The following is a 14,755-nucleotide window of genomic DNA, read 5'->3' as shown; positions in this document are numbered from 1 at the left end:
GTCAGTTCAAGTTGTATTTAAATCTTAGGAACGTGATGCTCAGAAATTTCTTGGACAAACTGCAAAACCTCATATTTCAACTGCTTTTGCCAGAATAGAGTCATAAAATTCCTTCACGTAATTCCACTAATAAATACAGACAGCTTCCTTCGGTTTTCTCTCTTATTGCTCATTGTTTAATTGCCTATGTTAGTTAGAGAGAAACAACAATTTTCCCCATCATAATTAGGATAAAATGATCTCAAATACTATTAAACAAGCTGTAATGTGAAACTTCTTTCAATCATACAAAATGCTCATGCACTCCCTATGTGCAAATATTTTTTATGCTTTATAATCATAGAAATACTAGTTGAAAGAGTCCTCCAGAGGTCTCTACCCACCAGCACATCCACAGCTTTGGCTGTCTTGGAAACAGGACAGGGATAACACAGGCTCTGTGGGCAACAGGTTCTACTACTGCACTACCCATCAGGTGAAAAAGTTTTTTCTGAATTTCTAGTACAAACTTCTGCTATTTTATTTCACTGGAGAGCATAATTAGGATTTTTTAAGTTATCAGTCATAATAAAGGTGAGGAAAACAGATTGTGTGTATGGATTAGTAGCTAAATTAATCTTTAACTGTACTGGGCTATTCACCACTTTCTCAAATTCCCATCCCCATAATGATTTCAAATCATGGTACTCATTATATTGTTCTTGAATTTCACATGACTGCAAAAAATGTCAGTGGCTGTAAACCACTTTCTGTTGTATCAATACTTTAACCTTTCAATTTTTGGACAAGAGTTTACATCTTACCATTTTATATTAATGATGGCTCAATACCCACACCTGGTTGTACTCTATCTATTATAATCCGTAACAGACCATGCAGAAGCATAAAGCACATCAACTTTAATCAAATGTAAAATCACATGCTGCTACCAGACGCAAGACGTACCCTTGCAAACAAAGTGATCAATCACAATATAGAACAAAGCACATATAATCATACTTTTGTTGAAATAACCACATAAAAAAAATTTAAAATAGTTTCTGAGAAGGTGGTGGGCCCTGAAAGGAAGTCTGCGGCTGCAATTCTCAGCTAATTGTCTTAAGATATCCCTTGTTTCACTGTTCCCTCTCCTTGATAGCTTCATGCCAGGCTAAGCATATTCTTCTGCAGCCTTTTGGTCAGTTCATGGTTCAGTTTTGACAACAAACATCTGGTCAAACAACAAGGAGCAAAGCGTAAAACTCCATAAGGAATGCATAAAAGGTGTAAAGCTGAAAAGACTTCTTTAAAATTTTAAAAGTACACACATGCATAACATCAGAAGCACAAGCAAATGTCATTTAAAGCTGAATTTGTGGACATTGTTGTTATTTCCAAGGAGGGAATCTCCCACTCTGAGGTATACTACAGTGCTGAAAGGCCAAAGAGTAAAGATACATGGAATTGCAAGGGGGAATGTCATACTTTACTCACAGTACTCATTACAGCATTAATCCCAACAGATACTTAAGGTCTGTCAGATAACTTATGCAGAACATTATTTCATTTGACAGCATCTGGACAGATGATATTTTACAAAAACTTCCAGTTACAATAAGGAGCCATGAATTTATTAAGGAAATTGAAAACACAAGCTTAGCTAGAACTGAATGTATGGAAATGTTAACAACCTCATTACAATTCTCACACAAGTATTTGAAGTTTTTGGTAAACTTACATTTACCTGAAAGCAGTAATGCATAAGGCAGTAACATTTTTCTTCCTTGTAAATAGAAGTTGCAATGAAAAATCTATGTTCTAGACAGAAAGTACCGTCTTTTAAGAATCTTTTGGACTCCAGTTAATATATCTTATATATCAGAAATTTAATGGTTTCTTTGCCAAGCTATGCCCGTGCACCCATATGAAGCAGAAATGGTCGAATAGGCAAACTGACTAAAACCAGATTCAATTTTGCCATGTCAACTGCAAATTTAATTTTAAAATTCTGCTAGACAAGAAAACTTCAATGGCTCTAATGATTATTTTGACAGGTGAGAAAAAGTGCATTTTGTAATGAGGACCACATTGCTAAAATTTTAGGGCTGCTTTTTTTCCACGTTGTTTCTTCTATTTTTAGAGAAAATGTAAGTATAAGTGAGATAAAATAATGGTAGCTACTGCTGCAAGATAAAACACTTTGAAGCATGAACTCAAGCACTGACAAAAGTAATAGTTATCATGTAAGTCTACTCATGCTTGCAGCTGCATGAAAAAAAAACACAGATTAGCAGCTAAACTCCTGGTCTGTATTTTAGGAGACCACTGTTCATGTTTTTCTACACTAATCTGAAAAACTAAAACCATTTTCCCTTCAAGAGAAAATAATTTTTTAACAATATTTTGAATTTTTTTTCTGAGGAGAATACCCCTAAAGATCTACCACGGGTCTATTACTCCTTATATAATTGTGTCAATTCCAACTTGTATGAGTAATTAAACATAAATTGTGCTAAAGGACAAAGTGATTTATTAGATCACTGCTTGAGAGACTGGGGATTAGGGAGATGCAAGCTTATGGTCTGACTCGGGATGCAGTTACTGGATACATTAGCTTTAGTAGAAAAAAATGTCTTCAGTACGAGCAACACAAAGCAGGGACAGAGAGGCAGGGAATTTCTTGTTTCCGTGCCACATGTGATTTATGTTATCCAGTTATCCCCACAGTAGTTCTCATATTGCTCTTCTCTACCCAACAGAAAGCTGGACCAGAGTAGTTCTCTGTAGATTCTAGCAATGGCAGAACACCAAACACAAAGTAAGAAATGCTGGGTAGAGACAGAGAGACATTTATTTCATGTATATATGAGTTAAATTACAACAGAAAGGGTTAGGATAACTTCTAGCCTGAGCAAATAAATTAAATTGCAGATATGCATGAAATGGGAACATGCCCAAGGTTCCCCTGCATAATAAGCATATGTTATTTAGAAAAAGATGCAAACAAGCAACCACAATCAGAGAATCATAGAATAGTTTGGGTTGGAGGGGACCTTAAAGATCATTGAATCATAGAATCACAGAATAGTCTGGGTTGGAAGGGACCTTGAAGCCCATCTAGTTCCAACCCCCCTGCGATGGGCAGGAACATCTTCCACTAGTTCAGGCTGCCCAAGGCCCGGTCCAACCTGGCCTTGAACACCTCCAGGGATGGGGTATTCTATGCTGTTTGAAATGCTTAGCAAGCCCTCTGATACAGTGACCCGCTTTTGCGCAGGCGCTTCCCGGCTTCATTCTTCCAAGCAACCGTTTAGGCCTCAGGGGGAAGCGTTCACCCTCTCGCAAACCTGTGGAAGTGCAGGAAGGAGCTGAACAGAAACCAAACCCATGATCGTTTGGGATGCGTGTCAAATACACTCAGAATAACCCACAGCCGGAAAATAAAAACCCAAATGTCCTATCCACCTTGCTTCTTCTCCCGTTCTTTCCCGGCAGCCGCCCCCTCTGGCGGCCTACGAGAGAAGAATGGGGGCTTTGGCACAGAAAAAAGGGAAATTAAGCCTGATCTAGAGGGACGCACCCCTACCCATGGCAGGGGGCTTGGAACTAGGTGATCTTTAAGGTCCCTTCCAACCAAAACTAGTCTATGATTCTATAAACATTAGGAAGTGGAAGAAAAAATCAAGTACTAATACCTCTTATCTCCGTGTATATTCCATCAGCTTGCTGGATGATTTTCTAGGAAGAATGTCAACCCTCGCTCTCTCTCCCCAAATCAGCAGTATTATAACACAGGGAGTCTGCTTTGAAATTAAAACATCCTACAGTATATCACCGCGTATACTTCTAAATTCCATGAATATACACTACTGAGCCTATTGGCTCACCTAAGACTCCTTCTCTGATATTTTATTATTACAAAACTCTCCAATGAGCCAGCCTAGTGACTTAGGAACATGGCCCATACCTTCAGAAAACATTTAAATATGAAGTCACACAAACACAAATCCCTCAACAGGAAAAAATTACTCCTTCACTTGCTTTCCAATGGAGAGGTAACACAGGATACATTTAATTCAGAAGTTAGCCTTTGATAGGGCCCAGCATTACATGTTCAATAACAAAAATTCTAATAATTTAGGGCAACTATAAGGAACAACCACCTAGGAGCATAAAAACAACTTCTGGCAATCTACAATCTTGAGCCTCCACAAGTCAGAGGTTGCCACTGCACTATTGTGTTTAAAAGCCCCCAACAGACCAATCCCTCATGAAGTTTTCCAAGCATTTTCATACTTTCTGGTTTTCTCATTAAACTGTGCCAATGATTTCCATGATGGTTTGGGGGTTTTGTTTTGTTTTTTTGGGATTTTTTTGTTTCATCACTGTCTGAGAACAAAAAAAAAAAAGGGAACAATATAATGAAAAACAGTGAGTAACTGTCTTCCTTCTATTCAGTGCCTCCTCACATCTAAGCCATTCCTTGTCTCTAGTGATCTGGTTGCCTGCAATTTGCCTTTTCTAATTCTATCATCTTTCTGAACTTATATACTGATGTAATCACATTTTCTGTTTTGTACTTCTCGGACTTCATGATACCAAACACCCTGTTTGCTTTCTTGGCAGTCATGGAGCCAGAAAGCTCTCTGCAGCAAGCTGTCAGGTTGGGGTTTTATCTGGTGGCAAAGCTAGCTGAGAGTCCAGCACTGTATCACATAGTTAGGATTGTCTCCTACTCTCCGTTGCACCTATTGGCACAAAGTCACCTAAACATTTGATCAGTCACTCTGTCTGCTACGAGACCTTTATGTGATTCCCAGCTACTTAGTTTAGATAAATAAATAGATACATAAATAAATAATTCTGTATTACCAGAAATGTCATTACTTGACTATTCACTGCTTTCCCAAATCAGAAAACCCTGCTAAGACCCCATTAGTAACCTCCTTCGCTGTGGAGCCTAACCATTCATTATTATTTTTCTTTCTGTCTTTTAATGAACAATTAGTCTGTGAGGAGAGCATCTTTAAGACTTCTCAGTGAACGCTCTTGTTAGCAGCATTTTGAAAAGTCAAGTCTGTTCTATTAAACAGCACTTTCACTGACTCCTTCAAAGAACTTTCTAATTGACTTGTGAGGCATTGCTTCCCCTTGTAGAATGAAAAATACTTCTTCATCATCTACTTCCATTTACCCACTGATCTATCCTCTACTAGAATTTCTGCCAAAGAACTTCCTTCTGCTTCAAGGACTTTTTAAATAATTGGTGTCATATGTGCCAAATTTGATTCCTCTCCATGTAGTAACTCAGCAACATCTTACTTGTGTTATTTTAAAGTCTTGAGTGAATATCATAAGGTCGTTATGTTTAACATTTCTCCTATTAGTGTGCTCTAATGTCTTTTATTGAAACTGCGGTCCACCAGTAAAGCAAATCCAGTGCTAGGGATAGTAACACCAAACCAAAAACATTACAACCATATGGATGCCAGTTCAAATGTGTTCAGAGAATTTTGCCTGGTTAGTTTAGTACTGGCAGTCTCTATGTTGTATGACATATCATTTGTCTTTTAACACCGTATATAAAACCAGCATAAAGTCCAAGTTATGCGTGATTACTATAATAAATCAACAAAATGCAGTTACCACCCCACATTCGAACCAGATGAAACTTGTACTGACACATGATGTGCTAGTGTGCATTGATGGTGATGGAGCATCAGCCTCACACTTCATTTGGAGATTAATTTCCTTAATAGGTATGCCTAAAAAAGCTCAAGCCCCCATTTTGCATACGTTTAAAAGTGATTACCTAAATTCATTGGGATAACAGTCATCAGGAGTCACTGCAGATTACTGGAATATGCTACCATTTAATGTTGAAGTGTCTCTGCATGCAAGCCCTAGTTTTCCCTTCTTTAGATGTGTGCTAGTGGTCACAGTTGGATCCAGACACTAAGCAAAACAGACTTTTTGATCTACTACCACCATTCCCATGGGGTCATTAATTTTTACTTGTCCCCCCCAAAAAATAATTTTACTCCAAAATGCTATGCCAGTCTCGCTATTTCAAAACTTACTCACATCTCATCTCCTAGTCATTCCCCATCTCCCTTCACAACAGAATACATAAGAAATTCCTGTGGACATCAGACAATGTTCTCTATTACCTTAGAGTTCTCTCCAAGAAGCAAAGCTTAGTGGGAAAGGAGAGAACAAAGAGACTGAAGATGAGCACAAGGAGTTGATTAGCAAAGGCTGAGGCAAGTGAGGTAGTGAGGAGCCCTGTGTGCTCATCAAAATCCCTGCTTTCTAGTCCTCTGTGCCTTCGAAACACTAGTTATTCTGAGACCAATTTCTTCTGGATTCCCAAAATATATACACATTGTTCATATATCTACACACAGAATTAAGGCAAAGTCCACATGAAAACAGATAAACAAAACACTTGAAGGAGCAATCAAAGATGGAGAGGTTATTGATCAATAACATTAACCTCTGATGTTTCTGATAGGGGGAAGAAAAACTTAACTTGAAGTATCTCAGTTTGAGATGGGTTTCTGGTTTTGTTTTTTAAAGAAACCTGTGGTATTTAGAATTCGTATTTGAAAGACTTTTGTCCCTTCCTCTTTACACAGAAGAAGCCATCTCATGGTAGAATCCTAAGTAGTCATGCCTACTGAATACACACGGTCCTACTGCTGCTGGAACGAACTGCACTTACCAGAATAGAGCACATACCTACAAATTTCCCTACAAGCTACAAGTGCCTTTCTATATAATACCAAAGCCCAAATATTTGAAAGTTTAGAAATCCAGACCTAAGGCTGTGCTGAGCCACTGAAGTACTGTCCCTGCATCAACATACTAGGAGGGAAAGAGATCACCTCCCATACATACAAATATCAATCTCAAAGGAGTTCATTCCAACATGATAAGAAAAGGGGGAAAAAAATTCATCTATATTTCCCAGAACTCCAGATATCTTAACTATGATGATTGGGCAGAGGAATACAAAAATAAACATAGAATCTTACACAATATGTCTATATTGTATCTACTCAGTTACTAAGACTGTAGTGCAAAGACACTAACTTCTAGAACAGTTAACTAAGTCTTCTTTGATGTGATGTGGAGTTTAAGAAAAACGGGTGGTATATCGCCCTACAGTTTTGCTCAGCACTCATCATCAGGTCACTGACTTTGAGGTATGCTTTGCTGCACTAATTATTGAAAATCCTGTAGGTTAGAAGTATCTGTAGTGTGGCACACTATGCTTCTACTCTTTTCCTCCTGCAGTGGCAATTAATCAATTTACCAAAAGAAGAAAATAAATTAATCACTAATAGGATTCAAGTGTGCATTTATTTACATTTGTTCTGAGTTTGGGTGGCAGGGGAAGAAAACGAGATACGTTTTAAAAAAATAATTTAGCAAACAACCTACAGCCTGCACAATAATTCAAAAGGCCTGGGGAGAAAATTTTACAGAAATTTCAAAACCACATTTAATAGAGTGCGCCACTTTTAGGTCACTAACTAATTCCTTTCATCTATTTCAGATCTCTCTATGACCTGGAATAAGTTTTGATTTGAGTTCTGGTGGGATCAAGAGCAAAGGGATGATATGTAGTTCAAAAGAAACAAATTCATTTTAACATGGCACCCTAGTGTTTCAGTTGTTAGTAAAACAGTATCAGGGAACCTTTCACTACCAGTGACATAATGAATCGATAACATTACTGTTACACTAACAAAATGCACCTACTTTCATAGTCAAACAAGAAAAAAAACCCTGAACACCGTTAATTGTTATTACTCTCTATAGACATTTTGATCATAGTCCTCAGAAACACTACTGGAATTTTAATTCTACATAGAGAAACTGCTTAAAATTAAAGAATTTACTATTAACACATTACATTACATGTAATTACATCCCAAGTTCAAGAAAGTATTTGCCACATACATAATTTAAAAAAAAAAAACATAGAAAATTCAGTCTACAAACTGAATATGCTCGGCATAACTTGTTTTCAGCCTTGGTAAGCATGCATGATTATCACTAATTGAAAAGTGTATCGTACATATTCATACCTGAAAAAATTTACTGCATTTTCCTCAACAAGGTCAATCAAATATTCTGATAAGAAACTAGCTGATTGCAACATGGAACGTGCATGACAAAATCAATTCTCAAAAGGGACACATTCCTCAGAACTCATGGGAACACACTGGGAAGCATGTCAAAGTCTGTACTTTTTGAGTCAGAATTTTGGAGCCAAATAAAATATAAACTTACTTTTTTTCTGATCCATTTTTTGTGACACAGATGGATGGGTAGGACGTAATACAGGCAGACTGGTCATCCTCTCTGTTTTGTTAAAAGACGCATCTGTAGACCGTGAAGTCACCTGCTGAGTGCTGCCTTCAGAAGCCTCTGCCAAAGCAGCATCATCCATAGGGTGAGGACTGAGCACTGCAGCTTGAGTTGTGAGAGCAAACGAATTTTCCTGGAAAGTCTCTCTGAATGTATTTGAGTTCTTATTCATTTGGTCAGTGTGGGATAAAGACATGGTGGTCCACAAATAGGGGGTTGTGCTGAGGTCTGTTGTGGAATCACTCTTGGAACTGTTTTCAGCTGTGTTTGGTGAACGGGCATCAGATGTTTCAACACCACCATTAACTGTAAGGACCTCACTTCCATTTGAATAAAAGCATGTTTTTTCTAACACCCCTGGAAGAAAGAAAAACAACCACCAAAATTACCATTACCTGAAAAGACAGATGTTACCAATTTATTTTTGAAGTTTAATAAATATAATAGCACAGATTAAAAAATGTTTATTTCAAAGTTAAAGAGAACTAAAGTTAAGAATTTCATGTAGCAACAAAGTAACAGCAGCACAGCAAAACAAAAGCTATGGCTATTGAAGGATAAAGAAACATACAAACAGAGAAACAAGTAAATGCTTGCATGAACTAAAGATGTTTTAATCTTACTTTTAGTGGGTCACTGAACTCTTACATGTTTATAACTATAGTGTCATTTTGCAGAGCTCTAACGTGCATTCATTCTATCATAGTGTTTACAAGATTGGCGATATTTTTTTTCCTCTTTTTGAATTGCACCACCTCTTGTTTTCATAGTACCATAATAATCAGATAGCTAATTCTGAAGTTCCAACGAAATAAATAGATTTTCAATATATCTTATATTCACTACCTTTTAAGGTGGGAAGAGGTTTGCTTTCTCTAGAGGATTATGTAATTTAACCACCATGAGTTCTCTGTCATTCTTCTCTGATACTGTATTTTATATATATAGTTGTATCCAAAATGTTAGGCACCTGTTGTATTTAGGATTCTTGTTCATTTATTATATCATAGACAAACACAGACTTCGCTTAATTGTAAATGTTGAACAATTGCAAATTATTATAGTTCACAAATCAAAACAGCTGCATAATACTAAGGAGATGCATCCCACAAGCACAAGGGAATTCAAACTAAATAGTAAGAAAATCTGTTTTAAAACTGTGACTGTTACTGAAATATTTGATTAATCCAAATAATAAAGAATGCATCTCAAACATATATAGGACATATAACTTGGTTATCTACATTAAAAACTACAAATGCTAACTCAAAATTTTTAAACAAATTTTTAATGCTGTAAGAGAACAGCACTGTGTATCACAACATAAGTCACTTTTGGTAAATAGCAAAAGCAATTTTTGCCACTAGATCGTCACATAAAAGAGTTTAATAATGACAAGAAACACAGTTCAGCTAAACTTTATTACAAATAATTAAAAGGAACCCCTCAAAACATAGTCTCCCAAATGTTTTTCAATACCCTGTCAATGGCTGATAACTTTTATAGCTTTTCTTTTTGTCTATTACTACCAGTAATATTTAAGCATTCCTCTCACATTGTTTCAAGACAATTCAGTAAAAGCAAAGGAGTGAAGAATACTTGTCCTTTCAACAATGGGACACAACTACAACAGCTTATCCTTAGGCAAAATCCAAAGAAAAGGCCTAAAATGCAGCTTCCTCCAGCTGGGCATTGTATGGAAAGAAGACAGTTTTCTGCTTATCCTCCCAGCTCCTTTTCATCACTCTCACTGCTTGCTGCAGTAAGGTTCCCTCAAGCTAAAAAGATCATACCTGAAGCGTATTAGCAAGAATTCACTATTTGTTATTCTCTAAAAATCCTTTGAACTCAAGCCAATTCACACAGGATTTTCTTCCCACCTTGATGAGTAAATTGTTTTTTTTCTGTAATTTCATATTTATTTGATCCTTCATTAGTTGCTCAGTACAGATGACTATTGACTCCACACAACACTCACCACCACCTCTCCTCAACTTTGTTTCCAGTTTGGTTAATTGTGTTTACCAAAATGGCTAGGCAGAGGATCACCTCTCAGCCAGGCATCCTTCACCCATCACCACTCTGAGCTCTCTCGGCAGACAAATCCACTGCTCTGCCAACTTCAGGCACCACATGCAGCCCATACCCACTCAGGTATCCTGAGCTCCCTCCCACTGCTGTTACTGAATTCCCCTCCTCACCCCTTCATGCATTCTGCAGCTAGACTAAATCAGTTGACTGGTCTAAAATTCAAGGACTTAACAGGAAAAAATCTTTATCATAGCTACAAATAACTAACAATGCAAGAAGAACTCAACTTCAGTTACAGTCTGAAGTGACTTTGGGTTGGAAATCTTTATAGATAAGAAGAAAAGAGAACTAGAATAGCTGAAATGGGACAATCTTAGCATTTTCTTTTTCACTGAGTAACCTTTAACTATAGCAACTGGGTCCAGCAAGAAAAACTTGTAAGATTCCTGAAATATAATGGAGTTTGATGAAACAGTTACCGTGTGAGGTTTACCATGTCCTCATCTGTCCAGCCTGAGTCATTTTGGCTCCAGTGTCCCTAGCTATGAGTAAATCTTTGTGTCTAACTTCTACTGTAAGAACCCAGAGGAACTTTATATACATGCTAAGGTTTCTGTTTTTCCACCAGCAAATGTTCATAATTCATTGGGATTTGGAGGAATTCATTGTGTTTTTTACAGAAGAAACTAAAAATCTCCCACCTGCAAATAATTTCAGCAGCAGTTTCTTTTTACTTGTGTCCTCTGGTCAGGCCAAACAGGAAGAATGAATGTGCTCTGGTTTCATAAACAGGGAACAGTGGTAATATGATTTGCTAAAATCTAAGGAATTGTGACTGATCATGCTCAGAAATTGTGCTAACTCATAGCTTTAGTTAGATGATTTAATTCGAAATAAAGCTCTGAATCTCTACAAATCAGAAGCCTACTTCGTTTCAAGTTTCAAACTTACGTAGTTTTTTCTGCAGTTTTCAAAAAGTTAAAATGAGCTTTTTTGTTCTCCTTCTTTGGAAAAGTGCAAACACTTTTTCCATAACTCAAGAATAGCTGAGGGGATTTTTTTTTTTTCACATTCTCTCTCCTGCTCCCTAGGCTCATCTCTTCTCCACTCAACACAAAAATAGAAGAAGCCTGGAAAACGCTGGTCCCAAAGAGCAATGAATAATGTTTCAAAATTAAAGTAAAAATTATTAGCTATTTATATATCACTCAGCAGAACAGCAGGCAATATATTACAAGACAGGTGAACTCTTGAAAGATATTTTAAAAAAATCTTCTGGTTTAATACTGTAGAACAATAAATACTGTTAAGAAAAATACTGAAGTTACCCACTGGATTCAATCCTTTCCCCTCTCAGCCTTATTTCACTCTTTTTTCTGGAACTACAAAGAATAGCTATGTCTATCACTACCCATAAGGTCATTTACTTCTTTCACTGTGATCCCCAAATGCTTGTTTGCTTCTTCAACCCATCTTTCCAACAACAGCATTTTTCGTTCGATTTTCACAGTTTCCTAGTGATAATAACTCCCTCTCTCTTCTCGACAGGTGTGCCCCACAATGAACCTCTTCTACACAAAAGGCCTTCCCAGTTGGATCATCTCAGCAGACAATGAGTAGTAGTAAAATTATTTTTTAACAGGGTTGGTATTTTCTGCCAAACAGCATGAGCTGGAAACATTCAAGGTGAGGTTGGATGGGGCTCTGAGCAACCTGATCTAGTTGAAGATGTCTCTGCTCACTGCAGGGGGTGGACTAGATGACCTTCATGGTCCTTTCCAACCCAAACAATTTTATGATTCTATGAATGAGATATCTGCCATGAAATGCAATTATCACTACAAAATAAATATGATTTCTTTTTCTTTATGGAACTGCAAGTATAAAGCATTTGTTTTCCCAGGTAAATAGCTGCAATGGTAAGCAATTAACGCACAATCAAAAAAAAAAATTATTTGGTATAATGCCCATCAGCCTTGAAGGACTTTATAAAAACAATGTTTCAAGTGGTTTAGAACACTTCCCCTTTGCAAGAAAAACACTCTTACAGATATGCTAATTTTCATCTCTGTGATGTTTGTGTACTCTTCTTTACTTAAGGCATTTTTTTCAGTGTAAGCAAAATGGGACATAGACTACAGATTCTAACACAATTTGGAGGTGATCTTGCATCTCTCCATTTAAAAGATAGATTTAGCTATTCAAACTATGGATTCAGTTATTGTTTGTTTTTCTGGAAATTAATGAAAGTTTACTATACTATACTAAATATAATCCCCAGAAAATAATTATGGACCAGTCTTATTAGATAGCTTTTCATGTCTTTAGTGGTCAGATGAATTTGTAACATATAAGTAATTTTAGTCATGTATAATCTAGCCTTTTCTCCCCCTTTCAAATTTATATTGCTGAGTTCAGTCTTCATGGTCGAGGTCTCGCATGTTAGGTCTTCACCAGTCCAAAGCAAGCAGCATTCCTAAGCTCTCCTGTCCTCTAATGTAACACAGGCAATCAACAAACTATTATGGTCATGGACTTCCTTCGTAGCAACTGCTACTGCCTCTACTTCAATGACTGAAACAACATTTGCTCACTACAAAGTTTTTTTCTATGGGTTGACAAGCATGATATACTCCCGGTGAAAGACAGAAGAATATGCAGAGCTAAGTGTAAGTACTTAAGAGAAATCAAAGCTAAATGACTCAGCCTGATATTTTCTTCTATGGACCATTAAAGTCTCTTCTATCTTTAGTCAAACTAAGGCGTATCTCTGCTGATAATTTGCATTGTCCTTTCTTCATACACAGTTCTAAACAACACTTTTTCAAGGGCTTTGCATATTAAATACTTTAATGATAAATTATTTTTGAAAGGTTGGTTAATGACATTCTGGAAATAGACCCACATGACACACCTTGAGTAGGATATTGTCTATGACTGCAATATAACTGTACTGCTCTACCTGTCTCCTACCACCCATACCAACTTCTCAGTTTTTTCAACATCAGAGCTTGCAATGATATGCAGGCAACAAAACAGATGTAAGCAAAGTAAATACTAAAGTTCTAATGTGCGTGCAGACTTCTTCACATGTATATGTCTCATTTAATTAAAAAAAATTACAGGAGGAAAAGAATATTTACCTACAAGTTTACTACAGGAAATAAAATACTTCCTTGCAAAATACAAGAGGCCTAATTTCCTGATGAGTTCATTACCAAAGTCAAATCAAAACAGTTCATAAGGTTCTATTCAGTATACTGGGGCTCTTTATTTATGTTTTTAGCACCAGTGAAAGACGCTAGAATGACAACCACAGAATTTAACTCCTACATTTCCTGAAATAAGCAACAACAGAATTTCCTACATATTGTATAATTTGTGTTAGCCAGTCAGAACTATCAAGAAATTTCTTACACTGTAAGTCATCTTACCAATATTAGGCTGTAACAGAATTCAGTTATTATCGATCTGCAATGAACTACTATTCTGAATATAGTGTATTCTCAATAAATAGAACAGACTATATTATATTACACACACTTTAAAGATGCCCATAGAATTTGTTCATTTAATTCCAGTCACAAGATATATTTGTTTCTTGGCTATCAAAGCTGCTGAGAAAAAAGACTCATAGATTATAATCAAGCTAATACAAAAGATGCTGAAGGGAGCTTGCCAGTTTTAGACTTGGGTAAAACACCAAGCCTTATTCTTCACCCTACAGTGATTACATTGACTTAAGAGGGCATAGTCCTGATTTTTGCTATGTAAGTAGGATCGGAACACATCCCACTTCCCCAGAGGATTTCATACATTTTAATGAGTGTTATGTTGATACATGCCTCAGAGGAGGAGATTGAGTAGAGTTGACATAAATACACCTGCTTTCTTATCTGCTTTCTCACCAAAGAAAGAAAAACTAGGGCAGAGGATATGAAGGATACAAACAGAATGCTAAACATAAGGAAAGTAAATTGAATGGCATCGTATTTCCTAATTGCCAGGCTCACTCGATCTTAATCCATTTCAGACTGTTCTAGTTTAACGATACATCCCAAGACTTACTTGTCTATCACAACATTCTCTAGCTTTGGGGTGTTTTTTCCTTCCTCAACTCAACCTAAATTAAAAGAACAGGGCTACAGTGTCTTGTTGCAAACCCCTTACAGTTTGAATTGAGAAAACATATTTAAGTTATCTTGATTTTGACAGTGCTGAAGGTGCTATTGAGATGTGTTTCATTTCTTCATGCGCTTGTTAACTGTTTGATTGTATGACGTGTATTGAAGTTGGGGGTTTAAAATAGGAAAATAGATTTATAGCTATATACCTCACACATTACCCTACTTGTTACAGATGTGCT

At 36.8% G+C, this 14,755-nt stretch overlaps 1 protein-coding gene across 4 annotated transcripts in view; it reads right to left on the bottom strand.

Annotated features, from left to right (window-relative positions):
* CORIN (corin, serine peptidase) overlaps window positions 1-14,755 on the bottom strand; it is a 128,497-nt gene that overhangs the window by 97,247 nt on the left and 16,495 nt on the right. For all 4 annotated transcript variants that reach the window (XM_069856098.1, XM_069856097.1, XM_069856099.1 and 1 more), the window contains exon 3: window positions 8,281-8,715. In XM_069856098.1, coding sequence (XP_069712199.1) covers window positions 8,281-8,715 — 435 coding nt within the window. The remainder of the gene's footprint in view (window positions 1-8,280; window positions 8,716-14,755) is intronic.

The sequence above is a fragment of the Phaenicophaeus curvirostris genome, chromosome 4 (genome assembly GCF_032191515.1).
Source record: "Phaenicophaeus curvirostris isolate KB17595 chromosome 4, BPBGC_Pcur_1.0, whole genome shotgun sequence".
Taxonomy (NCBI): Eukaryota; Metazoa; Chordata; class Aves; order Cuculiformes; family Cuculidae; genus Phaenicophaeus; species Phaenicophaeus curvirostris.
Note: the sequence above shows the minus strand (reverse complement) of the source record. Positions and strands in the feature narration are given on the sequence as shown.